We start from the raw sequence: 17,865 nt of genomic DNA, 5'->3' as shown, positions 1-17,865 counted from the left end.
ATTCCTGATGACTATGACTTACAGCTTAAGAAAACCTTGAACTAAAAATCTCCGAAAATTTGGGTTTTTCAAAAACTGTAAGCCATTATCATTCGTAAGGATGGAGGTCAAAATAAAGATTCATTTTTATTCATGCTCGGCGCTCACTTGGCATCCAATACTCTTCACATGAAGTTGATTAAATCAAATCAAGTCCCAAACATCTTGAGAGCTAAAGTCACACGGGAAATAGTCAGAGGCAAACTTCAACTTGGAAGTGCTCTTTTAATTACTAATAGCAGATTAGCAAACACAGAAAAAAGGTACAGAAAGTCAGCAACTTGAACCACACCAAAGGGGGGTCTTGCACAGAGCCTCATTGATAAATATATATTTTCAGTCTCACCAGACTTTAAATTAGTAACATTTGCACAATATAATGAAAGAAAGTACGAGAGAAAATATGACTTGGCAAATAAAAAGTTATTATTGCATTATTGTGGTTTGCGGTGGTGCGCTGCATCACTCTGAGAGGTGTTTTTAATACTTTGGTGCCCTAATAAGATGATTCAAATATTAGAAACCTTCCAGTGTGATGCAGTACACTTCTACACTCTGTTGTTGGGCAAAATAAACAGTTTTTTCATAGAGCTCCTTTATTGGATTATGGTTCTGATAATTTTGTGTTGTGCTTACACACAGTAACCACATATTGCAGTTGTGTTAACACGTGACTGTTTTTTTCAGAGGAAACACTCAAATCCGCAAAGGAGCAGCAGGCACTGGAGAATGAGTTCATGCCAAATGGAGGCAAAGCTAAAGGATTGTTCAGGAAGTCCAGAAAATCCTCGCAGCAAGTACTCACTACCCGAGGTAATGTTCAAATGCACTCTACTTAGAAATAATGCATTAACAGATAAATCCTTACTCTTAGTACTTTAAATCTACTGTCTTGGAGATTGGAAGCAACATTTGCCAAATGGAAGCAATGACTTTGGTCCTTTTTGGAAACCTCTCCAGACCCCCATTAGGATAAAAGTGAACTAAAGATTTGTAATCCAATAAGGCGGCTTTTGTCTCTAGTGTGCATACACACACACACACACACACACACACACACACACACACACACACACACACACACACACACACACACACACACACACACACACACACGCACGCACACACACACACACTGTGTTGCATCTTGCCATGATGCCAAGTGGTTGTTTGTATCTAATCAGCATCCGGCCTCAGTGGAACATCAGATCTGAGGGATGTTTCTTGCTGCTGATGCTCAGTCCCTCGCCGCATTCGCTCAACGATTTACAATCCCAGCTCTTATTCAAATTTTCGTCTCTCCGATCTTTTGTCTTTCTTAGTGTCGGTGTGCGGCCCCCCACCACCCCAGGTCGCCAAGATGAATGAGAAACTGGTGCAGGCCAGTGCTCAGTTCAAGACCAAGCAGCCTAAAGGAACCATTGATGTGTGGTGGCTCTTTGATGATGGAGGTGGGTGACGCTTTTGCATTCCTGTGTACTGTACTATGACATATCCTGCTGAGAACCAGCGCCATCTGCAGTGGACATCGTTTTTCATCTATTTCTTTTGTCAGAAAGAAAGTTGTTCAGTTATCCATTCATCAATCCATCCATTTTTTCTACCGCTTAGTCCCTTTGGGGTCGTGGGGGGCGCTGGTGCCTATCTCAGCTACAAGTCGCCAGTTATGTGAAATACAAATTGTCCACTGCAGAGGGTGCTGTGGACGTATTTTAGTATCCATCCGTCCATCCATTTCCTACCGCTCGTCCCTTTCGGGGTCGCGGGGGGTGCTGGAGCCTATCTCAGCTGCATTCAGGCGGAAGGCGGAGTACACCCTGGACCTGTCGCCACCTCATCGCAGGGCCAACACAGATATACAGACAACATTCACATTCACATTCACACACCAGGGCCACATTAGTGTTGCCAATCAACTTTAATATATTTGAGATATAACCGCAGACAGTGATCTTTACAATTTAAGTTGACACTCGCGGCTTTTAATGAGAGAAAGGCTCCCAGCAGCACTAAGCAAGTGTGACGTCAGCAACTCGCTTTTGGTCACGGACATGGCGCGACTGAATCTAAACCACACTTGCTAACCCTCCCGAATTTTACGGGAGACTCCCGAATTTCAGTGCCTCTCCCGGGACAACCATTCTCCTGAATTTCTCCCGATTTCCAGCCGGATCTGAGTGAGGACAGCCTGTTGTCAAGTCTAGATTTCCTCCATATAAACAGCGTGCCAGCCCAGTCATGTTATAACATCTGTGGCTTTTTGAGCTCAGTGCGCAACTGCACACACAACAAGAAGGAGACTATTACATATGTCTGTGTTATCCATAGGGTTATCTATAACCCATAAAGTAGGCAGGCACGGAGCTATTTCTCAGCGTGTGTTTATTGCAGCCGGCACGTTAATACACTGACACACAACATTCGGATTCCCATCATGCATTGCTTCAAAACTACGGCAAGTAATAATGTCCCAAAAAATATTGTGACAAAGAATAGAACGAGGATGGACAATTCAACCCTAAACTCACTCCTTTCCTGCAAATTAAATGTGACAGATGCTGCCCATACCAATGCTCCTTCAAAGGCTTTGCTACTGGCTGCAAAGCATTACACTTTCAAATACAACAATGAGTAGAAAGGAGTGTTATGTGTGTGTATATGTGCAAATAAATGTACACTGATATATATAAATATATATATATATACATATATATATATATATATATATATATATATGCATACATATATATATCAGTTTACATTTATTTGCACATACACACACACACACATATATATATATATATATATGAAATATATATATATATATATATATATATATATATATATATATATATATATATATATATATATATATGAAATATATATACATATACTTGAATTTCAGTGAATGCTAGCTGTAAATATACTCCTTAACCCCGGGCCCCACCACCCACTCCCCCATTCTCCCGAATTTAGAGGTCTCAAGGTTGGCAAGTATGATCTAAACAGAGTCTCTAAACATGAGTATAGTCTCCAGTAACACCAAAAATAAATTTTTGATTTGTTGCCAATCGTATTTATTACAGAAAAGTGACAAAAAGGATTGGAAAAATATCAAAACATTTTTTTTTTAACAGTGTATATTGTACAATAAGCAGCAACAATTAAAACATATAACAAAACAATATCATGTAAGACAAATACATATGTTAATACTATACTTAATAATAGAATATTTATTTTAATGTATATTCCAAAAAAATGTTTTAAAGAATTTGAGACACTAGTGATTTAGGGCTATATAAGTAAACATTGATTGATTGATTGATATGCATCATAGCAAATCATGCGATGACGTCATATTGACCTCGCCCCTACCGCCACAGGTATTTTGACAAATTAGGAGAAACCCTGACATTAACCAATCAAAACATGTACTGGTCGAGTCCTCAATTACAGAATGATTAGCAGGCTCAATATTCCATTTTAATAATTAATACAGAAGGTTAAAACATTGTCATGCAGCAATATGAAGCCCTGAAAATGATCTCTCTGAGGTACATCTATTAATGTTGAAATATTATACCTATATGCGATTCATTTTGATTTAACTAGGACCCAAAATGCGATCACTATAAAAAGTTTTACAACCCTAACACACACACACACACACGCGCGCGCGCACACACATAAACAAGCAAATGAACAACAATTCATGGCCAATACATTCACATTTTATTGGAATAAAATGCAACCAACACTTGAGGTTGAATTAACAGGAGAAAGCCTTTTCTGCTATTCAAAAAATGTTCAATAAAAGTACAGTGACCAACATTTAAAGTGTAGTTGTACCTGTTACTTTTGCAGTTGTTTTTCAACATAAAAATAATACAACACTACTATCCAAAAATAAAGTGGAACTTTTCAGGTTGAATTAACACTGGGTTCATCTGAGAAATTAAGTGCATCCAAATATTTTCAGGTTAAATGAGCAGTGGTTTGAACTGCTACTATCAGTATTCTCTTTTTAATAAATAGCTACAATGACTGAGAAATATTACAACGAATGCAAACGCCACAACACAACAACTATCAGCCGTAGCACGATTGCAAAAGCCACAACAAATACAAACACCACAAAACAACAACATAAAGCCATAACACAACAACTATTAGCCAAAAAGGGTGTAATGAACTACATTGGAAAATTTACAAAAGCGTGGCCACTTTTTCATTTCTAATAACTTTCTCAATACAAGTAATATACTATGTTCATTACACTGTTTTTAACCTTCAGCCTCAGCTTGTTCTGTCGGCGAAACTTGCTATGCTGTCACTAAGATGTGTCCGTCGTGTCCTTTGTGGGTTAAAGTTGTACTGTAGCTTTATGCCATAGTCTTATGGTGTTTGTATTTATTGTGGCTTTTGCAATTGTTCTGTAGCTGAAAGTTGTTGTGTTGTGGCTTATCCTCTTGTGGCGTTTGCATTGTTATGACCTTTCTGAGCCAGCTTTAAGTTTCCACCGTTCTTTGTTTTGATGACTGATGGCAATGTCGCCACAGACGAGCAGAAAGATGTGAGTAACGTTTAACACAGATGTGTCAAACTCCTTTTAGATGGTGGTCCACATGGAGAAAAATCTACTCCCAAGTGGGCTGGACTGGTTAAATCACGGCACGATAACTTAACAATAAAGACAACTTCAGATTGTTTGCTTTGTTTAAAAATAGAACAAGCACAATTCTGAAAATGTACGAATTATAATGTTGTTGTTTTTTTTTTCACTTACATCCATCCGTCCTTCCATTTTCTACCGCTTATTCCCTTTTGGGGTCGCGGGGGGCGCTGGTGCCTAGACTCACAAGTTGCGGTTAATAGTATTATATCTTTACTTGTCGTTATTAGGGATGTCCAATAATATCAGGCTGCCAATATTATCGGCCAATAAAAGGTTTAAAATGTAATATCGGAAATTATCGGTATCGGTTTCAAAATGTAAAATTTATGACTTTTACAAATGCCGCTGTGTACACGGACGTAGGGAGAAGTACAGAGCGCCAATAAACCTTAGAGGCACTACCTTTGCGTGCCGGCCCAATCAAATAATATCTACGGCATTTCACACACACAAGTGAATGCAACACATACTTGGTCAACAGCCATACAGGTCACACTGAAGGTGGCCATATAAAGAACTTTAACACTGTTACTAATATGCGCCACACTGTGAACCCACACCAAACAAGAATGACAAACACATTTCGGGAGAACATCCGCACTGTAACACAACATAAACACACCAGAACCAATACCGAGAATCTCATGCATCCCTAACTCTTCCGGGCTACATTATACACCCCAAATTTTGGCTAATTTTTATATTTAGCAAACTCATCCCGCGGGCCGGATGAAACCTGTTCGCGGGCCTGATCCGACCCGCGGGCCGTACGTTTGACACCCCTGGTTTAACATCTTTATCATTAAAGGTGCCATCTATAGTAATGTGGCCAGGAATGGTACTGCAATCACAGTTAAAATTCTGTATTCCCCTCCCACTCGCCATGACTGAGTTTGCCGGATACGCAGCAGAATCCAAATCTTACTCCAAGGAACTTCAAATGGCAATCGATGAGTCCTACGCTGTAGGTTTCTCTTGTTTATGTTTCTTGCAAGATGGTTTACTAAGTAATTAGGCAATGTTTTACTGATGTTGATTACCCAAATGTATTTGTAAAGTTACAAAGCAATATTTTTGTCGGGAGTCGGGACAGATTGTTGGCATTACCCTGCTAAAATGTCTAGTTTGACCGCACGGACCACCATTGAAATAATTATATGTAATAATATGTTATGTATTGCCTTGGCCTACTTTGATGGCAAGCCAAGACCAACAGTAAAATTACCGCCACATTTCATTCAGTATAACTCCATGTTGCATCCAACCTGACTCACTGCATTCTCTTCCATTTACACATCACCATCTTTCAGTGCCGAGTGCTATTCTATGAGCCAACCCATGTTACGCAAAAACCACGTTGGCATAAATCATATAGCCTACTACCATGTCAATACACAAAGTAGAAAATCATTACATTGCATTATATTGTGCCAAGCAAATAACACGCCATATGTGCCTGATGCACATACAGTACCAGAAAACGCAATCCGCCATGCTAATGTTAGAACGCATTTATTCAGTGTATCAGCATATTGAGAACGAAATAGGTACTGACACAACCCATATCCACAAAGGGTTTATTTGTCAAAAATATATTTTGCGCTGTCAGTTGGAGGACACATCGGCATACAGGCTAACAGGCACATATTTATCCCATTAGCCTATATGTCGATGTGTCAATGACGGGGCTAGCATGCTAGGCATTACACTAGGAGCACCATCAAACCAAGCATTCGTTGCACAAACATACTAGCTTTGTTAGACAAGCTCATAAACTGTATTGGACAATATTGTTAACATACAAAATGTCCATTTACATTTATTACAAATAATAAGAAAACGTAAATGTCTGACTTACTTATCAACGAGGAAATAAGCAAGTTTGTCTCCGCCTTTAATCGTTTCCATCTTTCAAGGGCATCCCGATACAAATCCTCGTTTTGTTCCTGGCTTTGTCATGAGTAAGTTCAGAATCGTAACGACAGATTTTAAATTTACCAAGGCTCGACATGTTTAGTAACTTTACCAGTGGCAGTAGCCAGACGGAAGTGGCGGTGCGTAACTGGCAACCTGGATGTGACACACTCACAGACTTTCTAATAGGTCAAACGGTGGAGGGTGGGGCATCGAAATGAAAACAATAACAATATTTCGGGGCTGTATATCTAATTTTGAAATGAGCATATCCCGGCTGAACTACCCTTATCAGTTATAGAGGTATTCAAAAAGAACATGTTTTTTTAATGCCTTTTGACGTATCACAGCCATTTAATGACTTGATATGAAATTATTACATATGGCACCTTTAAAAGTGTTAAACTTCATAGATAGATAGATAGATAGATAGATGGATAGATAGTACTTTATTGATTCCTTCAGGAGAGTTCCTTCAGGAAAATTAAAATTCCAGCAGCAGTGTACAGAGTTGAGATCAATTTAAAAAAAAAAAGTAAAAAGTAAAAGGAAACAAAATAGAGAAATATTACAAAAAGAATAAAAACAATGGGAATAACAATATAACAGTAAAATAAGAATATAACAAGACAAAGTAGGCAGTAGTGACCATGTTATGAAAACGTATTGCACTGTTAATGTTTTGCATCCCCTGTCATCCTAATACCCCCCGTCCCCCGTCCCAGAGAGGAGTTGTACAGTCTAATGGCGTGTGGGACAAAGGAGTTCTCGAGTCTATTAGTCCTGCACTTGGGATGAAGCAGTCTAGCACTGAACAGGCTCCTCTGGCTACTGATAACGCTATGCAGAGGGTGACTGGCATCATCCAGGATGCCCACTAGTTTGTCCACAGTCCTCTTCTCTGGTGACTGATATAAAGGCTGATGTTTCAAAATCCATTGCTTCTTTATTTTCTAGTATCAATTATATTCAATATACTGCCTTTTAAAACGATGTAGGATCAATACCTATCTTCGGGAAGGCCAACTTGCTGAGCACGGATCAAAGTAGTTGAATCTTAGGAATATAAATCAATATACCAATTAATCGTTATACCCCTACATTATTTATTATTTTAGGCAGATGTAAAAAAACGGCCTATTCAGACCACTGCAGTGTATCAGGAAAAAACATTTATTGTGTTCTTGTATCAGTACACTATATTGCCATATCTCAGCTGATTCAAAAAACAAAAAAACAGGATGTTTAAAAAAAATAAAATTAGACTCTTTGGAAGTTTAAAAACATTTTCATAAATGATGCAGCAATGATGTCATGGCATTGCCACAAACTTACTAAACACCCATTGTGATGTGGCTCCCATAGTGCTCAAAGCTACCAGGCGGCCTATTTGCACGATACTCTGTGCACCAACGTTCATGGACAACATTTATAATCAGTTCCAACTAAATAATCTGTACAATAAATGCACCTTGTTCATATTTACAATGACACACATTATTTATGTCTACCTCCCAGGTCTTACTCTGCTGCTGCCATACATCCTTACCACCAGGAAGAAGTGGAAGGATTGTAAATTAAGGATCTTCGTCGCAGGGCAGCCTGGACGCAGCGAGCTGGATAAAGAAGAGTGAGGGAAAAACTGCTAATTATTTCACTCTTAATTATAGCCTAACAGGGTGGGAGTGTGATTAAGTGTCAATGGAGTGTGCAGTGGACAGGGACTTAGAGGACACATTCCTGGGCAGTAAATGCATGTTTATATGGAAGTTAATCAGTGGGATTGTTCTCGCCTCACAGAATGAAGTTGCTGCTGCAGAAGTTCCGAATTAAATGCACCGACATCGTAGTCATCGATAACATCCATCTTAAACCTCGTAACGACAGGTGAGCGATGCCATTGCGTCACCTTACATCATCATCTTGTCTTTATAACCCATGTTGTTTTTTGCTTGCACCCAGCTTGAAGAAGTTAGAGGACATGATTGAACCTTTCCGTCTGCATGAGAGGACCAAAGAAAGTGCTCAGGTAGAAGCCATGAGGAAGGAACACTCCTGGAAGATTACTGATGAAGAGCTGGACGCGTTTGAGGAGAAGGTAGTTGAATAGTGTGTGCACACATAATCCGAGCATGCAATATTAGCATGTGCTGTGCCACTTTTGCCCACAAGGCTGTTTGAAAAACAAACTAGGGGCTGACGACACTTTTCTCCTGGACAGCAGCGGTCTTACGGCAAAAGGGAGTCAAGGCAAACTCAATTATGAGAGGTGTTTTATTTATTAAGGGTGCTAAAAAAACGATTCACACCCGAATTGTGATTCTTTTTTATTCCGATTCTAAATTAATTCATAATTTTTATAAAATCCATGTAAATAGATTTAAATGGGCAGCACAATGGGAAAGGGGTTAGTGCATTTGCCTCACAATATGAAGGTTCTGGGTTCGCTCGTGCGCTTGGTATCTTTCTGTGTGGAGTTTGCATGTTCTCCCAGTGACTGCCTGGGTTCCCTCCGGGTACTCCGGCTTCCTCCCACTTCCAAAGACATGCACCTGGGGATAGGTTGATTGGCAACACTAAATTGGCCCTAGTGTGTGAATGTGAGTGTGAATGTTGTCTGTCTATCTGTGTTGGCCCTGTGATGAAGTGGCGACTTGTCCAGGGTGTACCCCGCCTATTGCCCGAATGCAGCTGAGATAGGCTCCAACGCACCCCGCGACCCCAAAGGGAATACTTGGTAGGAAATGGATGCATGGATGGATAGATTTAAAAAAATATATATATATTTTTAAATGAATATTTTTTTAGGTAATCACCACGCTTACTTGCTCTGCGTATATGTAATTTGTCAGCAGCCAAGAGGAGCTTTTGTAACCCATTTTGAAAAGGTTTTGTTAGCATTTGTAAACCAAATAATATGATGCGAGCATTTCTTTGAATTAAGAATCGGTTTGAATTGAAAATCGATTCTGAATTGTATCATCACCCCAAAAAAAAAAATTTGGAATCAAATCGAATCGTCAGTTATTGTAAGATTCCCACTCCTATAATTTATACACATTAATTCACAACACATTCACTTCTATTACCTGTGTTAAACATACTTGGCTAATAAATTTGATTTGGATTCTAATGTAAAGTAAAAGTAGGCACAAAAAACAGTCATCTGTTGGATTACTGCCTCCTTTAGGCTTGAAATGGGACTGAAAATATCCATACTGGTAGGTTAAAGAACCAGTAGATTGGAAAAAAAAGTTGCCTCTATATAGAAGCTATTATCATATATATCTAATGCATGACACCAAAAGACTTACAAAGTTTGCGAGTACATACCTGTAGATATGATCAAAATCGTATCAATCTCACAGAGCTTCCCGAGCCATTTTGAAAGATAATGATCTAACTAGACACGTAACGGCGTGATGTAAAGGTAGGAACCACAGATTCCTTCCCCACCAACAATGATGCAAATCATGCAGACTGAGAGAGGCAACAATGATTACTTTTGCGAAAAATTATGATCAGAAACTTTGATTTTTGAAACAGATCCAGCTTTAGTGAAACACTAAGCATGATGCAGCACTATTGCTAAGTGCTAAACAAGAAATACAAACTACAAAGATAGTAAAACGATAACTTTGTGTACAATGTCTGCTCTTACTTTGATGATGACTGATAGGATGTCCATATCTTCCCGCTTAGAAGAAGGATTAATCATGATGAACACGAAGGGTTAATAAGGAAAAGTCTCCCTGCAGACACTGTCTTCGGTTGTGTGTGTTTGTCTCCATCTCTTGGTATACATTAAATGTCATAGATGAACAACTTCTAGATTTATGGCAAATCTTCCTAATAGCCAGATGAGAGGCATGATTTATAATCTAGAATAACTTTGACGAGCTGAGAGGCGATGATGCAGGAGCAGCGAAACATCTCGGCCAGCTAGCAGTAAAGCAGCAAAGGGCTACTGAGCTGTGTGCTATCAAACAGCCGTTCAAAAATAATTTGTTTGGATTACCATTTAAAATAGCAACATCGCTAGTATTTGGGAAATATTTAGTTCACGATATGTATATACAGCATTGTTGGCATGGTTATTTAAAGGGTTTTGTGTAAGAAATAGAGACCCCCGCTGACTAGATTATTAGCTGACCTTTTATGTCATTATTTATTCAAGATTCAAGATTCAAGATTGTTTATTGTCATATGCACAGTTAAACTGACAGTTTGCCGTACAATGAAAATCGTACTTTTCTAGTCCGCCCTTCAACAACTCACACGGTACTTAGCTAAAAATAAACATACAATTAAAAAAAATTAAAAAAATCACAGTAAGTAATATAACATTATTGCACATTCTGATTGACAGTCAACAGTATAAATATGAAGGTGACCTTGGGTCACAGCAGCAGTTAAAGTGTCTTTAGTGATCAAAGGTGAAAAGTGTCGACAGTGATGTTTCACAGTTCGGGGGTGGTCAAGGTAGCTGTCCTTTGTTCAAAAAGACAAAAGTAAAACGGGGTGGGGGGGAGCTAGCATTCACAGGTTAGCATTCACAAGCCTGGTGGCCTAAGGGTAGAAACCCTTTGCTAGTCTCGTAGTCCTGGATTTCAGGCTCCTGTATCGTCTGCCTGATGGTAGGAGGCTGAAGAGACTGTGCTGGGGGTGTGTACTGTCCTTTATGATGTTGTGTGCTCTGCTGGTGGCCCTGGTAGAGTACATGTCCTGTAGTGAGGGGAAGGCTGCTCCGGATATGTACTGAGCAGTTGTAATCACTCGCTGGAGTGCCTTCCTGTCCTTAGCAGAGGAGTTTCCATACCAGACCGTGATTGAACTGGTAAGGACAGTCTCAACCGTACTTCTATAGAAGTTGCTGAGAATTTTGGGTGGCATGCCAAATTTTCTCAGCCTTCTTAGGAAGTACAGTCGCTGCTGGGCTTTCTTTATTGTTTGTTGGGTGTTGTGATCCCAGGTGAGGTCCTCGCTGATGTGGGTCCCAAGGAATTTAAAGGTTTTCACCCTGTCCACCTTTGTGCCCCCATGTACAGAGGTGTGTACTGTGCACTCCTTCTCCGTGGGTCAATAATCATCTCCTTGGTCTTGTCTGTGTTCAAGGAGAGATTATTATCCTGAAACCAGGCTACCAGTTCCACTACCTTCCTTCAGTATGCTGCCTTAGCTCCCCCGGTGATCAGTCCGACGACCGTAGTGTCATCTGCAAACTTGATGATACTGGTGTTGTTCTGGGAGGCCACACAGCCGTGTGTGAAGAGGGTGTACAATAGGGGGCTCAGTACGCAGCCTTGGGGGGGTCCCTATGCTTAGAACCTTTGTGCCTGATGTCTGGTTGCCGATTCTCACTGACTGGGGCCGGTTCGTGAGAAAGTTCAGGACCCAGTCACAGAGAGTTGATGTCAGACCAACAGTGAGGAGTTTAGCAGTGAGTTTTTGTGGGATGACCGTGTTAAAAGCAGAGCTGTAGTTGATTAATAATAGCCTGGTATAGGTGTCCTTGCCCTCAAAGTGGGTGAGGGTGGTGTAGATGACGGTGTTGACTGCATTCTCAGTGGACCGGTTCTGCCGGTAGGCAAACTGTAGAGGATCCAGTGTGTCTGGGTTGGTCTTCTTGATGTGTGATATGATTATCCTCTCGAAGAACTTCATCACTATTGGGGTGAGTGCAACAGGGCGATAGTCATTCAGACAGGTCACAGTGTTTTTCTTTGGCAGGGGCACAATGGTGGTGGTCTTGAAGCAGGTGGGCACAACAGCTTGTGATAGTGACAAGTTGTATATGTCAACAAGTACGTCAGCCAGCTCTGATAAACACACCCTGAGGGCCTGGCCAGGGATGTTGTCTGGGCCGGCTGCCTTCCGTGGGTTTGTTCTCCTCAGAACTGTACGAACCTCTGTTGTTGTCACAGTGAGTGGTGCGTCCCGCGTGCGCTCCGTGGTCAGAACCCCTTCTCTGTTGGTTGGTGTTGAGGACCTCCAAGCGGGCGTAGAACTCATTCAGCTCATCTGGCAGTGAGCGTTGGCTGTTTGTGACCCCCCCTGCTCCCCTGCTTGTAGTCTGTGATGTGTTGCAGGCTTTGCCACATGCGCTGGGAATCTGTGGTGGAGTAGAATCCCTCCAGCTTTTGTCTGTATTGTCCCTTGGTCTCGCTGATGGATTTACTCAGGTCATATCTGGCCTTCTTGTAGTCCTCAGCGTTGCCTGAGACAAATGCAGTGGAGCCGGCATGTAGCTTGGACCGAACAACACAGTTAATCCAGGGTTTTTGGTTTGGGTATATCTTGTATTGTTTTGTGGGAACGATGTTTTTCAAACATGTGCTGATGTAGCCAGTTAAACTGGAAGCATATTCCTCTATGTCCACAGTACCATCATCCCTCTGAACAGCAGTTTTAAACATGCCCCAGTCTGTACTCTCAAAGCAGTCCTGAAGCACTAGTTCAGTGTCTTCATTCCACATTTGAACAGTTTTTCTCACTGGGGGGGCTTGCTTGAGGCGCTGTCTGTACGCTGGATATAGAAAAGCTGAGATGTGATCAGATAGTCCAAAGTGTGGTCTGGGTACAGCCTTGTAGGCTCCCCTCACGTTGCAGTATACTTGGTCCAGAGAGTTCACATATTGATAGTATTTCCAGTATAATTGATCTGATGATATGGTCAGAGTGCAAAAATGTTACGAAGACGATCGGTCGCGGAATATTCCAAATGGCTGACTGAATTTGAGGTATTTTGTGATGTTTAGACGGTATTTTCACATACTTTGCGGATTGTAAATACAATTGGATATGGTTTAAGGGATACAATGAAACACAATTAAGCATATAAAGTAATCTTGTTTTTCCACTTTACTGGTACTTTAAGGTTGTGAATTTGGGACATGGTTTTGGGACACTTTTTTGTGAATTATTGATATTTTAGTTCTATCAAAGTAAGTGTTTTTAATCAGGCCAATCACACTTTTGAATTTAAATGGTCATGATTAATCACACAGGTTGGTTATTACTTGCTTGCATAATTTCAATTAACTTAAAAAATATTGTTTTTAATATGAAATAAATTTAATATAAAACGCGGCAAGAGTTTTATCCAACGTCCAGTCAGGGTATGTTTTGAAGTGAAATTTGCCAGCAAGCATACCAGTCAAAGTCTCTTCACTCATCTTTGCCCTGACTTATGCATTGACCTGATGGCTGACTATCCAGCAACATTTTCAATAACCATCTATGGTATGTGCCCTCAAAAGACATTTAGTGATTAATCTGTGTATAAACATAATTAGTGCAATCAATATATAGTTTAAGCCATTTTGGGAGACTAAGGAAAAAAAGGAGCGTAAATTATTGGAAACATTCCTTACGCTTTAGATGGGCTTGATAAGTCATATTTTAGTTTATCGAAATGATCAGGGATATGATAATGGCCTCAATAGTTCTGTCCTGCTGCTGTGTGTTAGAAACTGGGGGTGCAAAATGAACTGAATGCTGTGTGCTTTTAAAAAATATGTTGTTCAGGTTCCTTGTTCCCTATTATATACTAATATGTCATTTATACCAGTCCAGTTTAATCCCACGATCCTGTCCACTCCTATATATTCCGATGTTGTCATTAGAAATAAATAACAAGTCTCATTTGAAGCCATTAAAAAAAAAACTGACTTGCACTTCACAGACAAATCTCCAGGTACGACTGAATGAGTTGCTTCGGGAAAACTCCAAAACAGCCAACCTCATTGTGGTGTAAGTCCATCCATCTCAGCATCGTAATCAAGTAACTTGTGTGTGAATAACCTGACTGTGAGTCTCTTAACTCCCATGCAGGAGCATGCCGATTGCACGGAAAGAAACCATATCTGACTTCCTCTACATGGCCTGGTTGGACATTCTGACAAAGGACCTCCCGCCTATTTTGCTCATCAGAGGCAATCATAAGAGTGTCCTTACTTTCTACTCCTAAGATCACTGCAGACTCATCTGTTCAACATCTAGGTTACAAAGGAAGGTTGATGATCTACTTTGGGACCCATGATGTAGTAATTTCAAATATACCCCCTCCAAAAAATATATTTATTATAGTGATGCTGGCACATACAAAGTATGCTGACAAACTTCTACTAATTCACCATTACATCTTTGTTGTGCTGCTGTACCATTAACTGTGATGGCAGATTTGGTGGAGAAAGTGCTATTGTTGCAGTTATGAACAAACACATTGTGTGGTTCCTATCTGCAAGGAGCAAGACACATGTAAGTCAGAACAAATACATTTTTCTTTGTGAGATACAGTCAATAACTTATGGATTGTTTTAAATGCATAAGAAGCACAAGTCACGCATCTTTCAACCACCGTCAGACTGGTTTCGTCCGGATGACCAACGATTTCAATAGTTACAGTGTCTCCTGTTGTGAAATATATGTTTATAGTTTGAGTCTGAACTCATCTTTATTTTTTAAATAGCAATAAAAAAGTGTGTTAAGTGATTTAAGAGCATGATACTTAATCGTTGAACTGTGGTACTGTAATAACCTTGTTTTTGTTTTATTGCTCTTTGAAATACCCAAACTGTAAAATACCACCCTGCTGTTTTCCTTTGCCATAGTTACAGTTTAGATGTATTTAAAGTTTTCTCAAATAATAAAAAAAAATGTCTCAGATGGAAACTATGCATAAAAATACTGACTGTAATATATTTTTTATTTAAGTGATTTTTAAAATAAGAGCTAACGATCAAATAAATGTGATCCAATTACTTTTGTCTGTCATTTATTGGAACCGTTGGTTGATTACACAGTGGAAACAACATTAATTATATGCAATTTGGTGTTGTGTTCCCTAATTTGGGTGTACATAAATGAAGGTGTGTGTTGCTGAGCCCGACCTGGACATAATCTGGACTGGACCTGGTTTTAAGAACCCTTTAAACCAGACTTGGGCAAATTAAGGCCCGGGGGGCCACATGCGGCCCGTTAATCTTTTCAATCTGTCCCGCTGAACGTTCCCAAACAATTTTTTTAAATCTTTTAGATGGAAAGTGTAGTTACCATTATGATGTACAGTGATGTTTTCAAAGGACCGTAAATCTTGAACTATACAAAGTATTTCAATGGTTGGAATCTGTGCTTTTGCATGATATATTAGTTACTATGGTAATCTGATTAGTTATTATGCTAATCTACGTCACAGCAGCTCAGACGAGGCACCAAGTAGTGTGGGTGGGGAGCGTTTCCAGAGCGGTCAACCTGATATGCAGCTGTCAGAGACAGAGGCAGAAGGATATTTTTACAACAAAGTTCTAAGGCTTAGTGATATATCAAATACATCAGATTGTAGGTGTTTTTTTGTTTTTTTTTACCCTTTGCGTTCATATTTCACTGTTTGTTGGATTTTTTGTGTGTTTTGTTTGATTGTAAAATGTTTCGATCTAGAGGGGGTGTGACGTTCATATGTTGTCAATATTCAGTGTTTATCATTCATAGTTATTATTGTAAATCCCACATTCTTTATTTTCATGTACATTCTGGGTAACTCATTCAGTAGAAAAAAATTTAAATTCCATTCCATTTTTTAAGGCTGTCTGTCATAACGTTTTTAGCATTAAATATGACATTATTTTGAGGTTTAGTGATAGTGTTCTTGAAAGTAGATATACCGGTATTGTGAGGTTTAGTGATAGTGTTCCTAAAAGTAGATATACCGGCCCCCAGACACATTTTTTTCTCTAAATGTGGCCCCCGAGTCAAAATAATTGCCCAGGCCTGCTTTAAACAATCTAATTTCATTGACAACCTGGTCTGGTGAAGATTATGTCCGATATGTATATATATATATATATATATATATATATATATATATATATATATATATATATATATATATATATATATATATATATATATATATATATATATATAAATATATATATATATATATATATATATTTTTTTTTTTTTTTTTTTTTTTAATAAATACATAAAAATATTCTCGAACAAAAAAGAAATTTAAATAAAATAAAAACAGTTACATAGAAACTAGTAATGAATGGAAATGGGTATGTTGAGTAAATGTGATCTCATTGTTATTAATGCGGTTTCTGTGTATCAAGAGAAGAGAGGCTTGCCGTTGTTGTTTTGCGCCTCCAACAGGTTATATACGGTAGCGCCGGCTCGTCCGTGTTATCGTCACGTGATCTCTTCCGGTTCAACGTTATACACACAGGAAAGTTCGATGTAGTTGTGTTCTATTTTCCCCAGTCACCGATGTTTTGTTTCCCGGTGCTGTGAGACATTGTACTGAACCATCCTTAAAATAAACAATCATCTTTCATATATATACAACTGGAGTATTCATTGAAGATGAGTGAAGAAAGAAGAAACCCAACAGGTTATGGGCCCAGACATGCAACAGGAGGAAGATGGCGGTGGCTGGTCTTCGATGGAGACGAGGACAACTACGAACTTTGGGAAGTAAAATTTCTTGGTCGCATGAGACTTGAAGGTTTAAAGGACACAATACTTTCCTCTGGTGAAGTGGACCCAGAGAAGAATGCAGAATGTTTTGCAGAGCTAATCCAGTTCCTTGACGACAAAAGTCTGTCGTTGGGGATGAGAGACGCCACTGACGATGGTCGCAAAGCACTACAAATTTTACGGCGCCATTATGCCAGTGATGGTAAGCCAAGATCTATTTCCTTGTACAACGAATTGTGTTCCCTGAAGAAAAACTCAGAAGAAACTATTACAGACTACATCATTAGAGCCGAAAAGATAGTGACTTCTTTAAGAAATACAAAGCAAGTAATAAGCGATGAGTTGAGCATTGCTATGGTTCTGCGGGGCCTACCGGAACCATACAAACCATTCGTCATTCACATGACACAGAGCAACGATGAAATGACTTTTGTGGAGTTCAAGAGCAAACTACGAAGCTACGAAGAGACAGAGAAATTTGAACACAAACCAAATTCAGACAACGTAATGAAAGTGGACATAGCGTCAGCGACCTGTTATGGATGTGGGAATCGTGGACATTTTGCGAGAAATTGTACCCACAAAACAACACCAAAGTGGTGCAACTACCACAGAAGCACAACACATACAGACGAGACGTTCAGAAAAAAAACCAAGCCTGACTCTGCTAAACAAACTATGGAGAAAGAAGAAGATTCAAAGGAAAGTGGCACCTCCTTTGTGTTCCAAGCCAGTCATTTGGTGCTTCCAGACAG

The 17,865-nt window shown here is 39.6% G+C and overlaps 1 protein-coding gene across 1 annotated transcript in view; it reads left to right on the top strand.

The window, feature by feature from the left end:
- The window catches only part of slc12a1 (solute carrier family 12 member 1), a 34,662-nt gene extending 19,269 nt beyond the window's left edge, over positions 1–15,393 (top strand). Inside the window, exons 20-26 of the mRNA XM_061883854.1 lie at positions 727–852; positions 1,362–1,490; positions 8,150–8,261; positions 8,432–8,518; positions 8,594–8,729; positions 14,316–14,383; positions 14,465–15,393. Coding sequence (XP_061739838.1) covers positions 727–852; positions 1,362–1,490; positions 8,150–8,261; positions 8,432–8,518; positions 8,594–8,729; positions 14,316–14,383; positions 14,465–14,600 — 794 coding nt within the window. The 3' untranslated portion in view covers positions 14,601–15,393. The remainder of the gene's footprint in view (positions 1–726; positions 853–1,361; positions 1,491–8,149; positions 8,262–8,431; positions 8,519–8,593; positions 8,730–14,315; positions 14,384–14,464) is intronic.
- Positions 15,394–17,865: the final 2,472 nt, after the last annotated feature.

This window comes from Nerophis ophidion, linkage group LG02 (assembly GCF_033978795.1).
Source record: "Nerophis ophidion isolate RoL-2023_Sa linkage group LG02, RoL_Noph_v1.0, whole genome shotgun sequence".
Lineage (NCBI taxonomy): Eukaryota > Metazoa > Chordata > Actinopteri > Syngnathiformes > Syngnathidae > Nerophis > Nerophis ophidion.
Note: the sequence above shows the minus strand (reverse complement) of the source record. Positions and strands in the feature narration are given on the sequence as shown.